Here is a 25,946-nt window from a genome sequence, read left to right on the forward strand (position 1 = left end):
GAGTGGCAGGAGAGTGGACTTTTTCCTCCATTGGGAAGCTTCATCTTCACCTCAGTAGTTCAGCCCTTGGTGCAAATTGCACCCCAATAAAGTTCAAGAAAGGAATATTTCTTCTTGAGTCCAAAGATGAATCAACTAAGGAGGGTTCAGACTCCCTTAAACAACAATGTTGCCACAGTGAATTGGTCCATTTACATTCTTTATTGGGCCAATCTCAGCTGTTGAGCTGTTGTAACAAGAGTGTTTGTCTTCCAACTTCAGCTACCAGAGTGCTTTGTCAGTAGGAAGTTGGGAGGGAGGAGGAAGTGTCTCTTAGGAGTTCCCAAGATGGTGGGTCCCTTCACTTGGGCGCATCACCTCCCCTCGGGCTCAATAAAAGTCCCCCTCTCTCTGTCTCCTACTTTACATATAAAAGACTCCAGTAATTTCATTGCTGTGACTTTCCCATTGTGCTGACAGAGCTTCCTCCGAAGCAGTGGCTCCATCTTGAATCACCAGGGGCAGGTCCTTTTCCCCTGGAAAGGTGATAAGGCTTGCCAGGCCAAGAAAAAAAGAATCCTCTGGGGCTCGGCCCGTTGTTGGTGGACCCCAGATTGTGGTACCCAAAGCTCTGACAGTTGCAGGGATCACTTGAAAACCAGTTGAATAAAATGAAATCAAGTGGGCTTTGGCCATCTATAGCTGAATCTACCCATTGGCCAAAATATCAAATCGAATCTCACCATAGGCCACTATATCAAACAAAATATATCTTATATTTAACCAATCTACCAACAAGCCTTGGGGATACACAGTTATGTATAGTTTCGATCATGGGAGCCCATTATTAAAGATATCCCATGGCTGTTGAAATTACGTTGGATTCCAACAGACCTTTTGTCAGGAATGTACATGTCACGCTGTGGCTGCCATGTTGCTAAATGGCATGAGAGCTACTGGGATGTCAGTAGACAGGGTCCAGCAAAGAGATCACATGTGCACTATATATTTCTATCATGGAGCATTAGGGAAGTGAGGCTTGATTAACAGAGCTCACTTTCTGAAAAAGAATTAACAGCATAATTTTGTGTTACAAAAATCAAAAAAGCTTGGGATTCCCTGCCTGCACAGATGGTATGTTGTCACAGTTATACTCTCTTTGTGTAGACTGCCCATTCCCACTACCCCCACTCTTCACCACCTGGCACTATGCTTGGGGACACCAAAAAAGGATCTGGCCCTGTCAGCTTGCTCATGGTGCCTGCTTGTATGGGGTTCACAGGCAAGAGCTACAGAGAGTAATGACAGTAAAGGAATGAGTAATTCACAGGGATCCCACCCCATAATGGCACTCTGCTGTACTTAGCAACCTGATTGGTGCAACAGAAACCAGAGATACCAGCCTTCCAGGCTCTGTCTTTGAAATATCTCACTCAATAATCCATTACATCTCCTCCCACAACAGTGAACACCCCTAACTTGACAATAAGTGCATGGTGCAATGCCTCCACCAGTGTCTAAAGTTAACTCCCCGTAGGCAGACAGAAGGCACCTTCAGGATAGCCCATGCAATATACATTAAAACAAAATAAACATTACACACAATAAGCCCCACCCGCTTACTACTGGGATGGAACATTCTAGTACATTGCTTATTTTACACTTTTTCAGGAGGATTTCTTCCTAATTCAGATTTCACTTGCAATATTTATATTCATTTCTCACTCTGCTTTTTCTGCTTATGGGGTTACACTTTCTCTTTAGTTCCAGTCACGTGCAGCTAGCATTTGCTTAGTTTAGCTCTTCTCTACCCCCTATGACAGGATGTCAGGCACCAACTATTTCCTCATTAGAAAATTGTCCCAGGCTGCATCTAAGTCGCACTGATTTGCCTGGCCCTTGCCCAGTCCTCTAAGGCAGGGGTTACGACCCTGCAACGCATCTTCAAAGTCTATTTGTGTGATTCCCTTTGAGGCCTGCTGAACTCTAAAAAAAGCTGTCCGGCCCCATGTCGAGTTCCATCCCTAACTAGAGGTATGCAGTTTGCCTTGGCCCATGTAATTTATTATCACCGTCTAGTGTCATCTAGACCACCCGTTCCCTCTGCCCAGATTTCCCAGCCAAAGATGCAAAGCGAGTGTGCTGGCACTCTGTCTCCGTGGGTGACACAGCAACATCAACTACAACACAGTTGCCACAGATATGTGACAACTGGTATACGGACACACCAGTCGATGACCGTCCAGATGACACACAAACACCCTCCCCACCAGATGACATCTTGGTTTTTCATGATTACGAAGGCCTGTCAAGAGTTTGGCCTAATTGCATCAGAGGACAACAAGAATGCTTCCTCTTTGATCATATGGGGAAGAGAAAAAAAGCAGTGTTCTCCATATCAGTTGTAGATCCTGTATCGGAGGAATGTCAAAAACAATGAGACATCCATTTACTGTACCTGCAGCAAAGGGCAGATTAGACAAAAGGTTTAACCCACCGGACTCAACGACAAAGGGTCTCACCTCACAACCATTCCCAGAATCAGCTGTTTCGGCGGCAGCTGGTCAAAAGGCCCGCTCAGACAAGAAAAAGTGTGCAGTGCCCCCAGAGAACAAGGGTCGCAAACAGGATGCTTTTGGCAAGAAAGTGCTACTTATAGGTACTGCCACAGTCAAGACGCCATCTCTGGGAGATGTGGCATAGGCTGGCTCCCAAACTGGAACATCTCCCGGAGGACAAGAGAAAGGAAGCCAAAGCAATCCTTAAGGAGGTAAGGAGGCATCAAATCACAGTAATAACATTGAGGTAGACCTGGCTGAGAAAGGTTTCAAACAAATCGGCAATGGAGTGGCGTTGAGACGGCAAGGTTGGCTCAGGTGCACAGACTTTAGAACAGAAGTAAATCACAAGGTGGTCAACATGGCTTCTGAAGGAGATAATCTCTTCGGGCCTAAAATAGATGAAGCCCTCAAGGCTATAAAGACAGACTCAGACACAGTGCCCTCTCTCACGTCATTACAGAGCCAGAGCTCCTTTTGACCCTTCAGACTAGCCTCGGGAAGAGCAGGATCTTTAACCTCCACTAGAAGAGGTAGACCATATACAAAGGGTTTCTTGTAGTACTCTCAAGGCTACAGGAGAACCTATCAAGGCTATCAAGAATATCGGAGGTCACAAAACCTCAGACAAACGCAGAGGCGTAAACAATCTCTGAGCTCACAGACTGGAGGGAAAGGGAAGCAGCAACAATGACTGCTCTCCAAAACGAAGGCAGGTAGGGGGAAACATGTCCTAGTATGTCCATAACTGTAAACACGTAACATCGGACAAATGGGTACTAGAAGCCATAAATGGGTACTAGTAGACATTCTACTGGAATTTACATGGCTTCCACCTGAAACCCCCCCCAAATCATCACACACCTGCACACGTAAAAGTGTTGTTGCAGGAGGTAAAAAAAATTATAAAATAGGGCCATAGAGAACGTGCCAAGGCGGTACAGAGGACGAGGGGTTACTTTGTTGTTCAAAATAAACATGGCAAATGGCATCCAATTTTGGATCTGTGCAAGTGAAACAAGTTCATAAAGAAACATAAAATCAACACGGTCACACTGCAGCAGGTCAACAAGGTGGTGCAATCCCACACATGTGGCGTTCCTAGACCTCCAGGATGCATGACTGGTTGGTGCGAGCACCGGAGATGGCCGGGGCATGACACTCTATGTCGCAAACGGTGCAGCGGATCCAAGACCTAGGCTTTTCAATAAATTACAAGAGATCTTAGCTTCTGCCATACAAGAAATCTGTTTTTCTTGGTGCAGAATTCTCCACGGAGGAGCCGAGAGTGAGACTGTCAACAGACAGAGCAGATACTCTTGTCTCGCTGATCCCAACTTTCCGGCCAGGACGATGGCTGACAGTGTGCAACTGCATGCGACTCGTGGGAGCTATGGCATTGTGTATTCTGCTGATACCCAATTGGAGAGTCCATGTGAGGCTCCTACAGCAATCCATTGCCTCCAACTGGTCCCAGGTTTCAGGAACATGGGGAGACAAGGTACAGGTTTCAACCAAACTGGACCAAAAACTCCAATGGTGGGCAAACAGATCCAAAATTGTAAAAGGCAATCCTTTTCAAGACCCCCGTATCACAGAACGCTCATCACCGACGAATCCATGTTAGGCTGTGGAGCTCACATCAACCAGCTCCATATCAGGGGGCTATGGACAACCAAGGCGACAACTCTCCACATCAATCTACTGGATCTGAGAGCATTGAGATGGGTACTGAAATCCTTCCTGACAATACTTAAGGGGCAGTGGTCAAGATCCTAACAGACAATACTACAACAATGTATTACCTCTGGAATCAGGGGACACAAGGTCCAAAACCCTGTCCGTAGATGTGCAACAGGTTTGCAACTGGCCAAACCCCAATGGCATATCTCTTCAAGTGTTCCACCTCCCAGGAGTCCAGAACCAGGTGGCAGACAGCCTAAGCAGGCAAGCAACTCACAAATACGAACTCAAAAACAGCCAGCTGCAGCTGCTATTTCAGAAGTTTGGCTACCCATCCATGGACCTTTTTTTGCCACGGGTTACAACAAAAAGTGCACACTATTTTCCAGCAGGACCCCACTTTAGGGGTTGATGGGGGACGTGTTCTCCTTGCCATGGGACAACCTAGTTGCCTACACGTTTCATCCCTTGCCGGTCAATCACTGGACTATACAAATGATCAGGATGCATCCATGCACTAAACCTGCATCTGGGCCACTCTCAGCAACCTCGGTCCAGGGCCCAGCCACTCTCCACTTGCACTGCCTCCCTGGCTCCCCGTGCACTGTGGGACTGTCACTGTACCCTACAGCCCCCTTCCCAGCACTTGCTCTGCACTTACCTCGCACTTGCCACCACTTGCCACCAGCTGGCCCTTTTTATTTATTATTTATTAATTATTATTTCTTACGCTACTTACCTTGTACTGCACTTTCCCCCCCACCTCCTCCCCCTGCACTTCCTCCTTTTCCCCTTACCTCTGCACTTGCGCGATCTGAATGACACCTGGCCTAGTAGGATCGTTTGTCTGTCTTCCCCTTGTTTCCCTCCCTCCCTGCCTCGTCGCGCCTTGAAACACTTGTGTATAGGCGCGTTACAAATACCATATCATATCATATCATATCATGCCGAGTGATACTCTTCACTCCAAACTGGCCAGGCCAAAGGTACTCGGACCTGCTTCAACTCTCAGTGAACTGACCAATACAGCTGCACGATCACCTAGAAATCATATCGCAAGACCACAGAACAATCTTGCATCACGAATGGCCACAGCCCAACTGAAGTACCTCTATTGAAAGGTGGTGTTTCTGGTGGCCATCACATCGGCTAGAAGAGTCAGAAATACACATTCTGGGGCAAATGAACTGTAGTTACGATTCCGGAAGGATAAAGTTCTGCTGATGACAAATCCGAGATGCATTCCAAAAATCACGACAGACTTTCAGAAAAAAGATACCATTGCTTTGCTGGTCTTCTCCCAAAAGGTTACTTCTGCAGAGGAAGCTCTGCACTCTCTACATGTAAATAGGGCCATTAAATACTTTATCGACAGGACCAAGTCCTATAAAACTCAATGCAACTATTCCTGGCTTATGTATAGACCCAGTCACAAAGAAAAACTCTGTCCAAGCAGGGCATTTCTAGATGGATTTCATCACTCATATCCTTCTGCCATGTGTCAGCAGGAAAACCGTTAGCCGCTCCACCCCATGCTCACTCCACAAGGGACACTGCAGCCTCGTCAGATTTGTGGGTGGGCATCTGAAATGCAGAAATTTCCCAAGCAACTACATGGTCTGTGCCACATACGTTTACAAGACATTACTGCTTGGAGAGGCAGCACACAGTGGATGTTCAGACAGGGAGAGCAGTCCTGCAGCGTCTTTTTCAATAAGGTAGGAATTTTACCTTTTGCAGCCTCCAATACTACATGCTGCTACTGCGTCTATTCACAGCATGATCCAGTGCTGGAGAAGGAGTATGTTGCTTTCCTGCATCTCCTGTTCTTCAGCATTGCTATCTTTCATAGATTCACATGCTCCCTCCTACCAAATACCTTATGGATCTGGCAATCTGAGGAGAGGAAGAGGAGGTGGAGGAGGTTCTAAAGGTCTAGCTATTTAATGTCCCATTGACTGGGACCAAAAGCACCCATAAAGAGGACGGCAGCCTACAAAATCGAAACTTTTCTTTGCTTTGAGCAAGGGATAAAATAAGATAACAAAGGATTCCCAGCCTGACGCCGGGGAATATTCACAGCATATGAATCTATGAAAGATCCAATGCTGGAGAACTGGCATATCTACAGCATGCTAGTTGTAACAGGGCTCCACGTTTATGAAGTCCCAAGCCAATTTATTCACAAATAAAATGTAGGTGGTTGCTACATATTTGGTAAAACTTTACAATTTTGAGGGAACATTCCTGCCTACCCTTGGCTTTTCCCTTGCAAAATATTTCTAGTTGCCATGTATGGAACTCAAATTATTCTTAAATCTGCATGTTATTTTTGCAAAAAACTAGGGAATACCTTTGAAACCGAAAAGGCAGTTTTCACATTTAATGATTGTGTGCCCCCAAAGTCTGGTAACAGATAAATATATATAAGCCATGTCTGGTTTGGCATGGTGGCTCCTGGGATTATACAAATATACAAACCGTAGCCATTTAGGGTCATCGTATGATCTTCTTGGTTTTCATTGTTTCACTCCACTGGCAGAAACGTCCTGTGTATTCTGTGTCTGGAAGGTGAGTTTTACCCAAGACAAACTATTTGGGTGAACCCACCGGGTCCCTTTGATCTTCTTTGGAAAGGTTTGTCATCTTTCCCACAAGGCAGAAAATACCCCAAGGGGTAGGGTTTGGGCCAATGCTTTAAAAGCAGAACCCAGTCTACACAAAAGGGGTTCAGACTAGGGTCGGAATGACTGGAGTCCTTTTGATGTGGGAAAACCGATGGACAGGTTGAGTTGGAGTAGGAGAGAGCTACAGTCCAGAGGGGCCCCACCATCTTTGATTTTGCTAGTGCTCCCAAACTTCCTGTCACCACCCCATTTCCTGCAGACAACAAACTCTGGGTTTGACATTGCCAGGCAGAATATTTTGAATTCAGCAGCCAGGATTGGCAGTCTTACAGAAGGCTAGAAGGAAACCAATTCCCTGTGGAATTTTCGCTATAAAAAGGTCTGAGAAGACCATCCCCTTGATTGATTCATCTTTGAAGAAGGATACACATGGAACTCTGTTGGGAGTACAGTCTGCTCCAAAGTCCTCTACAATAGAGGTGAAGAGAAAGAGTTCCGAGAAAAGGGCAAGCCTTTTCCCCTAAACATCCTAAGGTAATATTTCGGGTGACCTGCTGGCTGAGTAAGGCCTGCTTTAACTGAGACCACTGGTACCCAAGAACCTGTTCACCCGAGGGGACAGGACCCTGCAAGTGATCTCTACAATCTTTAATGGTTGTGAAGTGTAGAAGAAAGGAATTCGCTTTGCCCCTGGATACCGAGGCACAGGCCTTCCAGCAACCCAGAAATCAAGGAACTGCCCAGGGCCCTGTCTCCTTCCCCAATCAGCTTGTGAGCTACACTGACCAGGACATTGCTGGCCTGACCCAAGGTTCTTTCGTTGCTGCTTGTTAAACTGCATTTTGTGTTGGAAGCACTTTCCCAGCTCACCAACCCAACACTGAAACACTGCCTCGGAAAGTGCCTATAAGTCTGGATTGATGTGGTCAACCCCCAAGAAAAAGACTAAGAGGCATTTCAACTGACCCTGTCCCTCTGGAATGCCTTAAAGTGTATTGGTGACATTTATGACACCACCCCTTTGCTTTTAAAACGTAATCTTAGTTGCACTTGCTACTGAAATTGCCTGGCTGTCCCAGTTTTCAAACCCACTTGATTACAAAGTCTGCATTGTCTGTGTTTTTCCTTACAGGGGTGGGTCATTAGTGCTTTTATTAATTTTGTATTTTTAGTTTAATGAGGTTTTTGTATTTCTATAGATCCTTCATTATAAATGTCATGTATTGTATTTTGTAACCGCCATATTATTGCTGTTTTCGATGTTTGTGTGCTACCTCACATCTCTTCTGACGAGTATAGCTTGCCCTCGGCCTGGACTACCTGAAGGGCAAAGGAGGTGTACCATTCAAGTTGTGTTGGTTTCGCCTTTATAATGATTGGAATCACTTCTAATTTAGGGTGCGTTACTGCTTGTGTACATGTGTCTATATAATTGGGTGCATATGCGTGAATGATGCACATGGCGCCCAGCAGAGCACTTACTCAGGCAGAGGCACATACTCACATATATATGCACACAAGCAGTCACAGCACCATACAGCTTCTGCCAATCATTCAGTAATTTAGAAAAGCTGTATTGAGCTGTGACTGCCTGAGTGCATGTACATATGAATGATGTGTGTATCTACGTGAATGTAGTGTTCTGGTGTGTGCCATGTGTATGATTGAGAAAGGCTGTATGGGTGCATGACTACTTGTGTCTTTATAATGTGTGTATCTGCAGGAGTGGAGTGTTCTGCTGGTTGCTGTGTGAATTAATCATTCACACGGCACGCATCAGAAAACCTACTCAGATGCACATATTCATATATACATGGAAACAAGCAATGACCCCCCCCCCCCCATACAGCTTCTCTCAATCATTCAATGCCTGAGAGAAGTTGCATGGGGGATTGACTGTGTGTATGTATGTATGGAGTGTACCTGTGGAGTGAAGTGTTCTGGTGGATTTCATGTGAATCATTGAAAGGGGCTGTATGGGTGCATGAATCCTTGTTTACATGTGCATGTGTATATGAATGTGTGTGTGTGTTTGTGTGTGTATGTGTGTGTGTGTGTGTGGGCTCAGGGTTGGAGGGGGCAATGGTGCAGGGCAATACCAAGGTCTTGCCGAGTATGTGCACTGCATGCAGCCAACAAGAACATGCATTCTTACCTTTGTGTTGCCCTTCCCCAATGCCACCTCCGAGCCTACCCACAGACATTCATACACACATGCACACAAGCAGTCACACACTCATACAGCTTTGTCAATCATTCACATAACACCCACCAGAACACTTTACTCACACAGATACAAGCATTCATATATAGGCATGAGTGAAGTGTTCTGGTGGATGCTGTGTGAATGATCGAGAGAGGCTGTATGGGTGCGTGAATGCTTGTGTCCATATGTATATGAATGTGTAGGCTCAGGCTTGGAGGGGACATTGCACCTGTTTTTGCACCTGGTAAAAGAAGGAGCATCCCACGGGAATCCATTGTAAATTGCGGGAAGCATTTACACAATTTTTGCACTACGAAGGATTGACAAGCAATTTGCACTTTTTATGCTTACACTTCTCTGGGGTATAGAGAAATGACATCTGCACTGCCAGTTTGGCAGCTGGACCTAATTACTTTCCAGGTGACCAAAAAAAAATGCCCCCAAATATTTCACAAGCTTTGCAAATTACTTGGGATCGTGAAATATTTGCTCCCTGGAGTGATGCAGTCCAAGGACACTCCTACACTTTTGTTTCGCAGCACCGTCACTGAGATAACATTACTGGGGGTGCGTAAATCGCAGGCATGGTTTTTCATATCAAGCGTGAATTATCCATCCGAGATCTTACTTTCGTTTTGAAGTTACTTGCAGGAGTTATAGGGCCTGGTTCACAGTACGTTTTCCTATGGGATTGCGCCATTATAAAACACTTCCATGAATCAGACCCATAATCTGCTGTTACTAGCTCAGTTCCAAGAGCTCTTGCTTTTCTGGGACACTGCATCGCTCCACTATGCATATTCGATTACAATAGCTATATGGCTTTGTATGTACTTTTGAACAACACAACACAAAATATATTTTAAAGTTATAATAGACACATTTAAGAGCTTGTGAATCATCTTCTATGGCATTTTTAGTACAAACACAAATATGATAAGATGTACTATGCCCTTAGTTACAAGGTATCATGAGGTCATTGCTCACCCTGGGGGAGGTGGAGCTGGGCATGGTAATTATAGCAATACCTTTAAATCTTGCTCCAGGTTCCGGATGAGCTCCCCGTCGACTTGACCCGTCTGCGCAACTTTCAAACTCTTCTGCTCCGCCTTCCTCAGGCGGTATTGCAGGATGCGGCAGTTCTTGTTGGCCCGATCTAACTCTCGACGCAGTTCTTGCAATTGATAGACATCTTCCTCTACGTAGCTATCACGCATCTCTTCCATTTCCACTCGAAGCTCATCCAGCTCATCCTATGGAAGACAAGAAAAGTGACGTCATGGAAGGATGGCTAAACGAAGGAGAACATTTTAATTCTGTCTTAATGCAAACATTTTGGTGGTGGCAAACAGACTGTACTACCACTTGTAAATACTACACTTTTTACACTCTATTTTCAAACAATAAGCAAATTCATCATAACCTTATCTTAATGTATTTTGTTTTAATGGTTATATAGCAAGGGTGGCTTTTTTCAGTTGTATTTATGTGCGTACCAGAAATTAATTTTGTTAAGAATTTGGTATTTGTCTTATAAATCTTTGTAAGGGCAGTCTTAAACTGTCCAATTTGAAATTTCAAACGGCTTTGACTATGGTTATTTCTGAGCAGGCTCTAGAAAAAATAATGTATTTCTGAAAATCGAGTTTTTTTATTTTTTTCTAAGCTGAAAAAGCTTTAATAATGAGTAAATGGCACTAGAAATCGAAACATAATACTTAAAAGTGAGGTAAAATGCTCCAGGATACCAATGCAAAGACTCACTAGGTTCTGGGCCACTTTGCTGCTCGTTTGTATATTGCTGCACGTGACTGTAGAGATAGCAGGTCTGTCATAGTCACATCGTTTTCCCTGTTATTACCCTTGCTGTTCAACAAAGCATATTTACAACAAAAACAAATTACCCTTCTAAAATCCCTTTTAAGTGGCAGAAACATATCTAAATAACCAAGTCCGAATTTTTGATTAGTTACAAATCCTTCTTTTAATCTGACATGGACAGTCCATGTGAGCTTTATCTTCAGCCACCTAACGTGTTTCACACTCAGTCGACGCTTTTCCAAGGCCTGTATTTGGACTATTAATTTCTTAGTTTCTATTGAAGAATGTAAACAAATGAGCCTTTAAACCCAATATGGTCATAAGTTTCAGTATGTCTGAAAAAGTAAACATGAAATAATAATAGGTTTACCTCCAGCATTAGGCAGTTTTAAAATGAGACAGCAATAGCATGCAATTAATATTCCAATAGAAATGAGCAGTCAAAGATGCAAGCCTTGAAAAAGCACCGAATGGTTGTGAAACATGGGTTGGCTTAACTAATCAAGAATTGTGACTATATTATTTCCACATGCTTACACGTTCCTAAATACAAATAATTCAATGTGACTGTTGTTACCAGGCGCAAGTGAGACTTAACGTCTGGAAAAAGTAGCATGTGGGTCATGCATAAACAGCGCATGACCCACAAAGGAAAATCGAATTGAAATGTGCACGTGTAAGTGCATTTTACATCAGCATACTGTACCCTATGCAGGCATCACTTCAGAATGTGCATGCAAAGGTAGACCTACCAATGCACCTGACAGATGGGGGGTCCCAAGGGAAGACACTATGCATCCACACTGCAGTAACAGAGGTTTTATTCAGAAAGTTTTGGAATTGTGCTTGCTTCTCTTCTGTGAGCCCCTTACCTCTAAAACAGAGTTCAATAGATGCACACTGAGTAAAGTAACATGGATATCCTAATAAATGAAATCTTAAAGATTTAGGGTGCTGGGGAGGAATAAGGGCCTTGACACGGGGCTTGCGAAAAACATGAACAAAAGGAAAAGTGTCTAAAACTAGAGGCACTCCCGTCCCCTGCACACCAATGAAACTGATACAAAGTCAGTCAATTATCTTAATGAGTTTTACTCCAAAGTAATGAGTTTTACTCAGTCCCCCCCAGCTAAAATGAGAAACATTGAATGTCCTCTTTGAATTTATGAATTAAAGCTGACCTCAGGGATCAAACCGCAGTGGCAGATTTGTAGACCAGACACTTCACCACTGCACTATATAACCTGATGAAAAATAACGCACAACTAAAGGTGAAATGTTCCATTTTGGTACTGCAAGTCCGAAGGAAACCATTTGTATTGGTTGTTGGAGTTTAAAACATGCACACCCAGTTTTCAAAAACATCCTCTCTTGGTTTTGTGTGGGTGTTGATTTCATGAAAGGCAAATGCCATGTGTCCTGTTCAATTTCGGTGGTTATGCAAAGCCAATTTAATGAAATGTGCATATTTCACCTTGATATCCTAATGCCTGGCGACGTCACATCCGATTGCGTTTGTTGAGGAGTCCCCCCACTTTAATTTGTAGGACTTGACCCCTACAAACAGTTATAACTAATGCTTATGTGTAAGGATAGGTTTCAATTTGTGATTTCACTTTGTGACACATTTTTGACCATCTCTTTAGTTGACCAAAAATAAATATCCAGCTATATTTCTTAGCCTCACTGCCTCAGCCTTTTCAGTAGCATTTTAAAAAATGTAAATATTGATGGTGGCAATATATGGCGGGCGGTCCATTTGGCAAAAAAAAACAACTGTCAGTTTTGAAGAACCGTGGGTGGTCACCGCATTTTCCCGGCCTTGCGGACACTACAGATTATCTCGTCAGATGTTAGTCTCACGTGACCTACTATTTAAGCATACCTTCCTGAGGCAATTACTATTAAATGTAGTGAAGTGGTCGAAGTGGTTGGGAGTGGTGCTCCCCTACTTTTTTATATAACGTTTTACTGTTCCCATACTTTTATTTTCAAAAGAAGCCGTTCCTGAATGGCTTAGTTTTAAAATAAAAGTGTAGGAAGAAGTTGAAACTTGTCTTCAGTGCACTGCATTGAACAGTCCCTTGTTTGTTTGGGAGTTTGTATTGCACGTGGGAGGGGGCGTGGCGGTGGGGAGCGGGGGCAGGCCAGCAGGGAACACAGTTTCACTGGTACTTTTCATACACTTCGACCACTGAGAACCTCACCATGATGTGAACTATCCATCTCGCAATTACACTTCACAGTGATGACTGTCACAAGCCTTGTGGGAGGTACCCAAAGGGGCTGACTCAGTGATCAGCCAGTGCTTGGCCTGCTCCAAAGAAGCAGTGACTGCTCCAGCTCTAGACAAAGGCCCGACATGTCCCTGAGCAGCTCCAGTGCCTTCAGATTACTTCAAATGTATTCTGGGAGGTACCCACAGGGGCTGACTCAGTGATCAGCCAGTGCTTGGCCTGCTCCAAAGAAGCAGTGACTGCTCCAGCCCTAGACAAACGTCCAACATGTCCCTGAGCAGCCCCAGTGCCTTCACATTACTTCAAATGCACAAAATGAGGGTTCATTGAAAAAGTGAACGAGTGTCGTTGGGGTATGCTGCAAAATCTTTTCAATGGAAAGGGGGCACGGGCGTTTGTGCACTGAGGAACACGCACCGCCTCTCTGCTGTATAATTTCCTAATGCATCATTTTCAGTCCCTCCCAAGATCCCGCCTGACCTCAAACCATCAGAGCCAGTTATTTTTACTCGCATTATTATACAGCTGCAGAGTGGAGCGCTGGATCTCTTCCCACGGGAGAGTTCACCAACGCCGTCTCCTTTTCCAACGAGGTTATTGTGCTGCCAGAGGCCTGTGCACGCTTTCACGTTTCAAAACGTATCTAAGAATACAGCTCTCAAGTGGCTCGATAAACAAGAAGTGGGAATAATAAAAGTCCTGTTAACAAAAGCAAGTGTTTACAAAGCAAATAGGATTGGCATTGGAATGTAGAGGCAGAAATGGTTAATTAAAAAAAAAAAACGACAGAACCATACATGCCTATTGGCTTGGCCAACGCTCATTTTTGCAGAGAATTGGCAGTGCGTCCCCTTCATAACGCCCGCCAGCTCGCCAGGCCCCCTGTATGCTCTGCAGCCCTATTTGGCTTTGGGTTTCTCTGGGAAATGCTCCAGAAATCCGTCAGGCCTCATTATTCTCGGGGTAAAACACCACAGACTATGTGGTAGATGGAGAACCAGACGGAGAAGTGAGGATTAGGAGAACGCAGGCTGGGGAACATGACACCAACATAGATGAGCAGCCACTCCAGCTTGAAAAGCAGATCACAGGTGGGCTCCCAGAGCAAGAAGCCTGCATCAGAGTACTTGCAACCGAAAGGAAGATCAGTGGCAAATCTGACACAGAAGGGAAACACCAGAGAGCAAAGCCATAGACTAAGTGGTTAACCTGAGAGCCAGATCAAACCAGTGCGATTCTGCTGCTCAACGATCCAAATAAAAAGTGCTGCATTGTGGGAACTGATATCTATACTCCCCATGTCTCTGAGGGAGCGGTTGTCTTATGACTCTAAGAAGTGAAGCTCTGCATGGTGGGAAATGATGGTCGAATTCCGGAAACCGCAGAAGAGCTATGCTATCAAGCTCTAGAAGGCAGATCAAGATTTGCATTAAGGGAAGTCCACATTTCCCATAACTATGAAGGGAGAGGCTGTGGATCAAGATAAAGGAAAATAAGTTTTGTATTGTGGGAATTGAAGTTCATTTTCAGTTTACCGCTAAAGGAGAGGGTGGCTGTGAAGTCAAAATGAAGTAAAGACACATTTTATTGTGGGAAAGGAAGTACTCCCAAATTCACTGGGTAAGATAATGTCTGGAGAAGCATTCAGGAATGAAACCAGCCATTGTGGGAACAGAAGACCACATGCCCAGTAATTCAGAGAAAAACTGACAACGTCAAGCTAAAATATAGGTTCCCAGAATGAATTGAGGAAAAACAAGTATGTACTGGGAACTGAAGCATAGGTTCTCAGACCAACAAGAGAGAAATATACAGAGAGACTGGGAAACAAACCCTTACTCAGTGACAACTGAAGTCCAAGTCATCAGATCAACCAAAAGCAGACTTTAAAGCACACTATTAAATCCTGGGTCCAAGTTTCCATACACACTGAAATAAGTGAATAACAGAACTGTGACCTGTAACCAGACTACATTCCAAGATATTGAATTTACATTTTTATTTATTTTGGCTAATAAAACATTTTTGCAAAAGTGCCTCACGTGTACGTACAGAACAATAATATAGGTGTGCAAATTACATGATGAAATTCACAAAAAGGGAGAGACAAATATGATTTTGTAGGTGGGAACGAAAGAGGGAAAGAGCAAGAGCATATGGGAATTTGTTCCAATATTTAGGGACGAAGAGGGACAAGGAACAGCAACGGGATTGAACACAGGGAGGCCGGGGAACAGACAAAGGAAACTGGGACTGTGATCTGAGAGTACAAAGTGGAGAGTAGAAAGAGATCAGAGCAGAAAGATAGCGGTTAGCAAAACCGTGAAGACACTTAAACACAATGCAAAGAAAGTGGAATAGTAAATGAGATTCCAATATCAACCAATGAGGAGGTACGTGCAGTGCAGGGTGGTACGGATTCATGAGGTGAGAAATATAACAGTAGTTGAATGTAAGAATGATAAAGTGAAACAGAGCCAATTGATTTACAGGTAGGCCAAGATCATGAGCAGAACAATAGTAAAAACAAGAGAAGACAAGAGAGAGTTTTTGCAACATGAAAATGGAGACTATTGAACAAGTGAAAGCAGCAAGATCGGGTAACAGTGGAGATATACACGCAGTCAGAAAGTGACGAATCAAAGATTACCCCAAGATTACGGGCAGAAGAAGCTAAAGAGAAAAGTGAAGGAGAAAAGGATATAAAAACAGGCAGCAAAGGAGGTGGGATATTCGAAACAGTGAAAAATAAGGAATCTATTTTAGAAGGATTAAGGTGAAGGAAATTAGCCGACATCGAGGGCTGAACAGAGAGTGGACAAGCAGAAAGAGTGCAGTGAAGAGAATCGAATCGGTAAAGGAGGAATACGAGATAAAGGTTTGGGAGTCAGCAGCATAGGAGTGGTGAGAAAGACCAAACAAAGAAATGATAGAAGATAGCGGATCATGTAGAGGGAGAAAAGGAGAGGACCAACCTGGTGGGAGCATGAGGGGAACCCCATGCAGTGCAAGATCCAGGCCACCTGGCAAATTGTGTAAATAAAATACCAGTATAACATTGCCACAAATCAGCATTTGCTAGTTTGCAGAAAGCATACTGGTACAGCTAAGGGATGCTGGTACAGCTAAGGGATGCTGGTACAGCTAAGGGATGCTGGTACAGCTAAGGGATGCTGCTAAGGGATGCTGGTACAGCTAAGGGATGCTGGTACAGCTAAGGGATGCTGGTACAGCTAAGGGATGCTGGTACAGCTAAGGGATGCTGGTACAGCTAAGGGATGCTGCTAAGGGATGCTGGTACAGCTAAGGGATGCTGGTACAGCTAAGGGATGCTGGTACAGCTAAGGGACGCTGGTACAGCTAAGGGACGCTGGTACAGCTAAGGGACGCTGGTACAGCTAAGGGACGCTGGTACAGCTAAGGGATGCTGGTACAGCTAAGGGATGCTGCTAAGGGATGCTGGTACAGCTAAGGGATGCTGGTACAGCTAAGGGACGCTGGTACAGCTAAGGGATGCTGGTACAGCTCTGGGACGCTGGTACAGCTAAGGGACGCTGGTACAGCTAAGGGACGCTGGTACAGCTAAGGGATGCTGGTACAGCTAAGGGACGCTGGTACAGCTAAGGGACGCTGGTACAGCTAAGGGACACTGGTACAGCTAAGCGATACTGGTACAGCTAAGGGACACTGGTACAGCTAAGGGGTACTGGTACAGCTAAGGGATGCTGGTACAGCTAAGGGATGCTGGTACAGCTAAGGGACGCTGGTACAGCTAAGGGATGCTGGTACAGCTAACGGATGCTGGTACAGCTAAGGGACGCTGGTACAGCTAAGGGACGCGCTAAGGGACGCTGGTACAGCTAAGGGATGCTGGTACAGCTAAGGGATACTTACAGCTAAGGGATGCTGGTACAGCTAAGGGATACTGGTACAGCTAAGGGATGCTGGTACAGCTAAGGGACGCTGGTACAGCTAAGGGACGCTGGTACAGCTAAGGGACGCTGGTACAGCTAAGGGATGCTGGTACAGCTAAGGGATGCTGCGGGCCCTTTTAGTTACCTTTTAGTTACAAACAGAAGAGGGTTTAGGGCCAGATTAATGACATAAACCTGCATCCTCTCAGCATGTAAGCCTCTGATTCTTGTGCCTGACCTAGGTAATAACACTGAGGGCCTAGAGGATGGTAGGAAGAGGTGGGCCCCTTTTGCAAGATAGGTTGGAAATGGCGGCTGAGGGTGCACAAAACCCCCATACAGGTCTAAAGGCTACAGTACAGTGATGTATGTCATGTTTCATACAGTGCTGTATGAACATGATAAGTCAGAACAAAATATTTACCCAAATTCACAAGGCTGCTCTGCAATAATAGATTGAGTGCTGGTTGCTGCCATTCATCCTGTTGGTAACAAAAGCATTTTGGATATACTTTTTCTACCAGGCGGAATACTGTGCCGATTCATTCCTTCCCCTTAGATGGAACACAAGGGCTCAGAATATTCAGCTCGCCAAAGATCACGAGTATGCACTGCATTCAAATCCCCTTATCTTCAGGCGCTAATTTCTTTTTTTTCTGACTCAGGGCATGCAAGAGCTTAACATATTCTTCTTGCCAAAGAGCAACATGTTACACTGAAATGAGTGTCTTTATTCAATTACTGATATTTTACCTTCAATCCTCATAAAACCAATACTAAAATGTTAATGTGTGTGCCAAGGGTCACAAGGTTGCACTGTATTGAATCCCCCTTTCTCCAAGTGCCAAGTGCTGATTGCTTCTCTCTCCCCCAATGAACACAAAAGCTCTGAATATTTGTTGGTTAGGTATGGTGTGCCAGATGCCTGGGGGTTACTACGAGTTTACCCATTCAGCTCCAAGGGCCCAACAACCCTCCCCCAGAACAAACGGAGGACTCAGCCAAGGGCAAGTTAGAATTGCCGTTTATTACGAAACCGACAGAGATCATACAGGACATTCAAAAATCTCCAGTGTCCCCACTCCCAAACCTGTGTCAGGCCATTTTGTTGCAAAGTATCGTCACAACATGGGCCCTTCCCCGAAAAACCTATCCCACTTTCTGATTGGGTGATCAGAGAAGTACACTGTATAGATTGACCCTATGGATCTTAGTTAATTGGCCCCCTCATGTCAGGTGGCTGGCCTGCCCCTTCCCAAAGAAACTATCTATTACATTGTTGCAGGGTCGCAGGATTACCATTGGCCCTTGCCCTCTGCCATCCACCCCCGGATTTCTGTCCCTTGATTGGCTGGAAATGGTCTCCCCAGGCCTGGCACCCAGCTCTGTTCTCAGCGCTCTGTGCACCTCTTGCCCGTGAGAGTGCCCTCCACGTTGCAACATTATTAACAAGTTCATGTGTCACTTCATGTCATGTTGCTGAGAACTGTTTATCTTCCCACCATGGGTGAATAACCATTGTCTAGCTCAGCCGCATCACGTGGCTGAGGACCACGAAATCGAGCTATTCTGGTCTGCAATTTAAGAGGATTTATTCAGTTTTTCTGTAGATGGCCCCTTGTTGTTTTAAGTTTGGAATGCACTGCTTGTCTCTGACCTTGACTGAAAACACGGGCCTTCCTGTTCTGTGCAGCCTGGTTCTGCTTTCCCTCGTCTCTCGTCCTGCGGCTTTTGGCTTTATGTGATCCTCATTATACTTATACTGTGGTTTCTATATATCTATACCATGCTATGGTTTCCCTAGGTTAGTCGTATTTGGTCCTTCCAGGTTTCTTATGTGCTCTTGTAGTTCCATAAGGTTTGTTGCCATAAGCATCTGCAAGCTTGCTCTGCATCTCTTTGTTGCCTTGCGTTCAGCGTTTCTGCACTAATAATAATAGCTTTTGACGGTACGTAAATGTATCTCTACTCTATCTACAAAACTGTGTAAGCATGTTCTTCGTGTATTCACGTGTGTGTTTGTGTCATTTGGTGCATGGCTGCGAGTGTACTTCGTGACTAACTTTAGCTACATCGTGGTGTCACTAATGACGTCAGCACAGTGGCTTCCCAGCATTAGCCAACATCATCCCTCGAGGCATTTGGGTCCCTGACCAATGTTGAAGCACCTGTATCCATAAAGACATTCACTGGATTTGGTTTGAATGGCTGTCTGAGAGAATATCTTTCCGCATACGTGTCAGTCACTGGTCCTCCTGGGGACTGAACAAATAGTGAGTGGCTATGTGCGTTTTTGACTCTTCGAGCCATCATGTTCATGAGGGCGAGGGGCATTCCAGGGACTCTCTCTTAATATTATTTTCTCAAGCTCCCAAGGCACCACATGCTACAGTTAATAATATCAGCCCTCCACAACACCACCTACATTTTCAAACGTATTTCAGAACAGCAACATCAAAAGTAATTTCTCATTTGTACCATGAATTTTGTATGTATGGAAATGTTAGTGTCCCTTAAAACCACATTCATGCACTGTTATTGAGTTTTTTATGCTACAAGAAAAGTACTGCCTACTTTGAAGGACATTATTTTTATCTGTTGGTTTGGTGATTTTGTTCCTCTTCCATGTATGAAAGTAAACACATAGAAAATGAAGGTGTCAACCTTTTTCAATCTCTGCCCTGCTTTGCTTGGTTTTGCAGGCAGCACTTTCTTGTAAACCTCCAATAGCTTTGAAGGCCATACACCAGGCCATGAAGGGCTACATTTTGCCTCTGGTCCTTATGTAACTCACAATATTGCAGACCAGGGATCTGAAAAAACACCATGTGACTGTGCCTTATCCTGAACCTAGCTCTGCCAAGGCAAGGCAGGTCCAGAGGAAAGAGCCACAGGGAGCCATCATCCTGGAGCACATCCCCTTTACATTCCTTTTTCAACCTTTTTGTCATGTTCCTTTGCACAGCCACTAACCTGCCATGCATGTTTGACAAGTTAAAGACCTAATCAAGAGACTTGAATTTGTGCTTTTAACAATCTTTTGCAAATAAATACTGAAAGGAAAAAGAGCGATTTCCGTCTGTAAAAATCAGTAAAAACAGAAAACTCAGAGCCCTAATTATAATCCATGCCAGGAGACTGGATCCTTATCGGGCTGCAGTGTACAATGCTACAAGCATGGGCTTCATATGACCATATATTATTTTTATCTCCCCTTATAATAAACTGTGGAGTGCCGCAGGGATCATTACTGGCGCCGTTGCATTTTAGTGGATATATAGCTCCCATAGCAAGAGTGCTTAGAAGAACATGGGCTGCCAAATGAAGGCAGACGGCGGTCACGGCTCGCAAACTTGGGGCAGGTGTTTAAAACATGTTCCGACGGGGCATTCCAGAACACACGAGGGGCAATCACCTCACTGTGTTTGTCCTCTGGGGAGCTAGGGGCTTCTATTGCTTCTGGCAACCCCCCACAGACTGCATGGAGATATTTGAGTAATTTGACTTCTATTAAAAGCAAGTATGGCCTCAGCTTTTGCTATGTAGACTGGTTGCGTTTTCTATCAGCCAGTCACTGTATCATAAGATGTTGCAACCTCAAGGCTTCTACTAAGTCTGTTTGTAAAAGAAAGAAAACTCTGGCCAAAGTATTGGTGACGTCTTGATTAGGAGGGGCAAAAGGACAGACTTAATGTTGTCTGAGAGGGTCACGTGGTCAAAGGAAGCTTCTGGGGACAAAGCAAGATGCTGTGGGGTTGCACACCACAAGCGAAGGGACATGGTGATGTGAATCGATTCCACTATATTCTGAAAGGATGACAAATTGTCAGCCAGCTCTTGGAAGCCAAGGAGGACCGAGGCACTTTCAGGCATTGAGGGCATTTCTTTAAAGATGCCAAACCCATCTCTAGACATATTTGAGTCCTGCGTGATGTGGTTATGAAGGCATGGTTTCTACCTCTACTTTAATGGTAAGGTTCTAGCCTCTTACGCGCCTCAGTCAGTTCGTCTTGTCTTGTCTTTTTGTAAGCAGGTCTTTCACCATAAGTGTGTTCAAGTACCAGTAGCCTTGTCATGAGTGCCAAGTCTGCATCATACCAACTGCTTAATTTGTGAGGAGTTCTTTCCTCTTAGTGATGGTCGGTGCGGGTATTAGGTAGATTTTCAATTTTTATGCCAAATCTCCTTCACCTGTGAGACCCGTAGCCCTTTTTACTGGACTTGTGGATTTTTTGTCTATGTTCCTGGGTAAGTGAGAACCTTATCCCCATTCACCCATTCTTTTACTCTGGCTTTCCTCCAACTTTACAGGCATCTGTAATGGCATTTTGCAGCACAAAGCACTTTCCTTGCAGTGTTGCTGGGATGCCCCTTGGGTTTCCCTCTTTATTTTATTTTATTCTCCTTGTAAGAACACGTTACCAAGGGTAGAGGGAGATTTCTAATTCGTTTTACATTTTATATTGTGAGATCAGCACACACCACTGTATGTGGAGTGCAGATGGGTTACACTGTTCCCCCTTTCTCACTGCTCCTGTAACATTTATGTTGCAGTGACAAGCATACCTGAATGGTTGGTGGCAATGGACATGTTCCACCGACTTTTGTGTAATTGTTACTCGCAGGCTGTGCTCACAGCCGCATTAATGCACAGAAGGGTCACCATTGACCAAAATGGTGATTGTTTAGTTTTTTGCCATTCATTGGTTGCTTGGTCCTTTCTTGGTCCTTCGTCTGCCCTGCTGGGCGGGGGAGGTCCTGGTTTGACATTTCTCTTCAGCTGGGGTCCTTTGCGAAGCCAGCCAAGGCACCAGTGTGTCTGTGAGGACAGGAAGCAGAGGAGGATCCCAAAACTCAGCTGGCTTTTGCCTTCAAGTTTGAATGTGGCATGAGTGCTGATTGGCTGGGCTCCTTGTTAAGAGGCTGAATTCCTGGTGCACAGTCGATTAATGGATCTAAAGCTAAAGAGGAAGAAGAGAAGATGCCTACAGCTACTTCCAGCGACCAGAGATGCTTGCTGTTCTGACCCTTTCTTCCATGAGACAGAGGAGCTCTGAAGAGGATGTCTCCTTCCTTTGGGTTAGTGGGCATAGTCAACCTTAAGACGACCTGCAATTTGAGCCATTCCATGATGGCATGTGACCTTCCGGGCTGCAGACTGCCAATACCCTGGGACCTGTGACCATCATGCAGTGCATTGTATTTAGGAGGTCGAATACTCCGAATATATAGTGGACTCCTTCCTGATCTTCAGAGTGTCAGGCTCCGCCCCTGGAAATTATGGCATTCCTGGAAACATTAGAGTCTACACGAGAACTGGTGGAGTGGTCTAGTCTTCCACCAACATGGCCCCCGGCGAGTATATATCTGTGCCACGCCCCCTTGACGGTGCGTTGTATCCGTCCGGAATCCCAACGCTACTGTGTTACTCACAGTTTGCTTCCTTGCTTCGCTAGTTTTTCCTCTTAGGTGTTTTCTTGCCCTTTTCCCTTATCTTTTCTCACGGCTCTTCTCTTCTATTTGTCACTCTGGGGCTGGGTGTTTGTTCATTTGCCTTCCTTGTTACGGTTCCCAGTGGACTATTACCGCCGCTTCTACTATTAGTTTGTCCTTTCTTTCTGTCCCTATCGCTTCCACATTCTTGCACCTCACCCTGTGTCTGATTAATTGCTGAGTGCACCTTTCAGCTCCGCTCCCATAACGATTCCTTCTGGTTTCCTTACCTGTTTCTTACTTTTTCCCTGGAGGTCCTCTCCACTGCCTTCTGCTACCCCCTTTCTTCTTCATTGGTTTCCAACAATCAGCTTTTTCTCCTATCCTCTCCTCTGTCCTTCAGTGCTTGATCCTCTTGCTTATCCAACAGAGCGGACAGCAGTTATACAGTGCTGTAGTGCTTATTCGCTTCTCCCTGTCAAGCAGCATCGCAGCCTCCTTGCCTTCCTGTACTCTTACCGGCATTGGTACGGCTCCTTCTGCTACCCAGTTGCAGCTGTGACATCAACGCTCTTTCATCAGTACCCATGTTTGGCCCATGGTGAAAACTCCAATCTCGCCTAAATCAGTGTGCCACACCTTACCCCTAGTGGACTGTAACTATTGGCTTGTGTCTGTTGGGAAATCTTCAATGCCACACCACCCGAAGACTGATAATGCAGAAGGACTCATTATACAGAAGAAACTCCCTTCCCAGGGTTTTTTGTTGCCAACCGGCCTTTTCCCTGGTTTGGAGGCTTGGCTCCTCGGAGTCCTCCGAGGTCAGGTACCCTGATCCTGCCAAGGTGGCCTCTGAGGGAGCCTGACCTTATTTGCACGAGAAGAGGGACAAGAAGGCGAAGGAAAGAAAGGATCCTGATGTCCGGAAACCAGGCCAGAGGAGGACATCCAAACTCCTGAATAGCTCATCGGAAGGTACAGATGAGGAGCTGGTTCGGGGGGGTAAACAGCGTTCTGACACAGAGGCATAATTCCATCCTTGAAGTCCCCTTAAAGTCCCCTCACCAGAGAGCTGGACCGAGAAAGCAAAGTGAATCAACCCGGGCAGTAACCGTTCATCTGTTGTCTTGAAAAGGGTGCCAGAATCACAGAGCCGCAAGAAGCTATGAAGAATCCCTTGATGGGAACCTTTCAACTCTACTGCTGCAAAATCCTTTACAGCATCCCTTCTTTTATCAGAAGACCAAGAATTCTGTGACCGAGTCCTGCAGCTGCTGCATCGTGAGGGTGTCCACCTGCCTCATCTTCTTCACTGCTGCGGTACTGTGAGACTCAGGGTAATACATACCCAGAGTCGTTCTGCCGCTCCTGTGTTGCTAATGTGGTAATGTGTGCGTTTAAGCGCTCGCCCAGGCCTGATGCTGGTGCGCATGCAGGGAGCCAGAACCCTTTTTGGCTACTAAAAGCTTAGTATTGACTTGTTACAGAATAATCCTCTGGAACTCTGACTTTTCTACAGCATGTGCCTTATCCTGTTATGCCCAGAACAGACCACTGATACCCAGTGTCTCGTTGCGACTCAGAGAATCTCATACCTAGATAGGAAAGGACTTCTAAAGCCTAAGGCCTCTCTAAAGAAAGCATTACAAGTGTTGAAAAGTGCTTTCCTGCTTATGTTGGTCTTGTAAATTCATTTTATTCCTGAAAAAGAATGTTCTACAAAGTTTAGTACAACGTGGTTTTTACTTACCTTGAATTGCATACTGCCATTCTATAAGTCTTTCTACACTGTGGTTTACTTATCAGAAGTATTATATTGTTTTATATTGTGTTTGCTAATTGTGATAGTACTTATCTTTCTGAAGATTTCTCTTTGCCTGTGTATATATGTAATAAACCACTATTTTCACATAATTTACAGAGTGTATACTTGTTTCTTTGGACTATATGTATGCTACAAATTCTTGTACCTTCCTACAGCCCTCTTTCCCTCATGAGATAAGCCTGGCTGCTCTGCCACAGCGACCCCTATTTCGAGTGGTACAGACCTACTAGAAGTTGGAGTTCTGTATTGCCAAGTACAGAGAGTTATAAAGTCCTAAATAGAGGAACTTTAGAAAATCTCCCTAACATCAGGTGACAAGAGGTTGAGGGATCTGGTGATCTCATTCTGCAGACAAGAGAGGACCTCCTCTGGAAGGCACAAAGACATCTCAGTTAAAGCTTTCAGCAAAACGAGTGTTGTTAACAAACCTGATCCGTGTAACGTGAAGGAGATCAGCACCATGAGCCTGGTGTGAAGTGGGGGGATTCCCCAGTCTAGCGAGTTTATTGGTGAAGAAGTAGTGGCCTGCCCATGGCAGAGGAGTAGCTGTGATGTCTGATAGTGGAGCAGGTCCCCAGGTGAGGACTGTGTCCAGGGTATGCCCCCTTAATGTGGGCAAGGTAGAAGGCAAGACAGAGACAGCAAGGGAATCACTGAGGTTAATAAAGAGCAGCGGAGGTATTTCCAGGGTAATCAAATCAAAGATTAACGATTTAAATCACCTATAATGTGGATTTTGTTGGAAGCTATTTGTAAGTGGGTCATTAGGTCAGACCATTCACAGGGGAAGAATTAGGTGTCTCCCAGATGCTTTTTGCTTTTACTATTACGAGGGAGGGTGTTTGGACACAAAAAATGGCTGGTCAATCACTCAAAGGACTTTGAAGGTGGAGTAGGTATCATGGTGGGTGAGGCATGCACCAGGGAGAGGAGCTTTATTCAGCCTGTTCTTCCCATGGATTTTGTAGCAAACAAGGAAGTGTGGCTGTGCTGGAAAATCGGGCCTGTTCCCTTCTGAAGGTACTTTCCTCCTCTGCTCTGCATAGTGCAAGGAAACACTCACACCATGGCCTTCTCCCTTCCACTGCAGCAGCAAATACGTATCATCTAGTGCCGAGAGGTGGGACTAGGAGTGTTACCTTCCAACTCCCTCACGCAAACACCTATTATTTGCAGGGTAGGAACAAGGAACAGAAGGTCAATATGGCTCATAGAAAGTTTTCTGTCCCAGCAATCCAGAGTCACAAGGTCAGTGTCAGAGTTCATAAAAAGGGAGCCTGGGTTTGCTAGCATGATACCTTCTGCTGAGCTTGGGTGGTGTGTTAGTGCATGGCTTCCCACCCGCTTTCTGGGGCTGGACTGCATATCATTGAGGTGGTGGAATGGCTGATCCTCTACAGGGGTTGATCCTCTTGCAGGAGGATCTCCTATCATGCCCGATGGCACTTGGGTGGACCCGGGGGAAATTGATTGGATAGAGGTGTGTTGGGAGACACCACTGCAGGGCTATTTGGTTATGCAGTAGGATTAGCACAATGCTGATTCATTCGACCAGCATAGGTGAAGAAGGCCGCACCCCTAGATGATAAAGACCTTCACCCCAGCTACAGCACCTCCAGGGCAAAGCAATTTAAGACTCGCCAGATGCGGGTAGTGCATCCAG

General features: G+C 45.1%; 1 protein-coding gene across 5 annotated transcripts in view; it reads right to left on the reverse strand.

Moving 5' to 3' along the window:
- The window catches only part of MTCL1 (microtubule crosslinking factor 1), a 669,362-nt gene that overhangs the window by 506,721 nt on the left and 136,695 nt on the right, over positions 1-25,946 (reverse strand). For all 5 annotated transcript variants that reach the window (XM_069613397.1, XM_069613399.1, XM_069613396.1 and 2 more), the window contains exon 2: positions 10,082-10,306. In XM_069613397.1, coding sequence (XP_069469498.1) covers positions 10,082-10,306 — 225 coding nt within the window. The remainder of the gene's footprint in view (positions 1-10,081; positions 10,307-25,946) is intronic.

This window comes from Ambystoma mexicanum, chromosome 5p (assembly GCF_040938575.1).
Source record: "Ambystoma mexicanum isolate Mex_15411 chromosome 5p, UKY_AmexF1_1, whole genome shotgun sequence".
NCBI classification, from domain to species: domain Eukaryota; kingdom Metazoa; phylum Chordata; class Amphibia; order Caudata; family Ambystomatidae; genus Ambystoma; species Ambystoma mexicanum.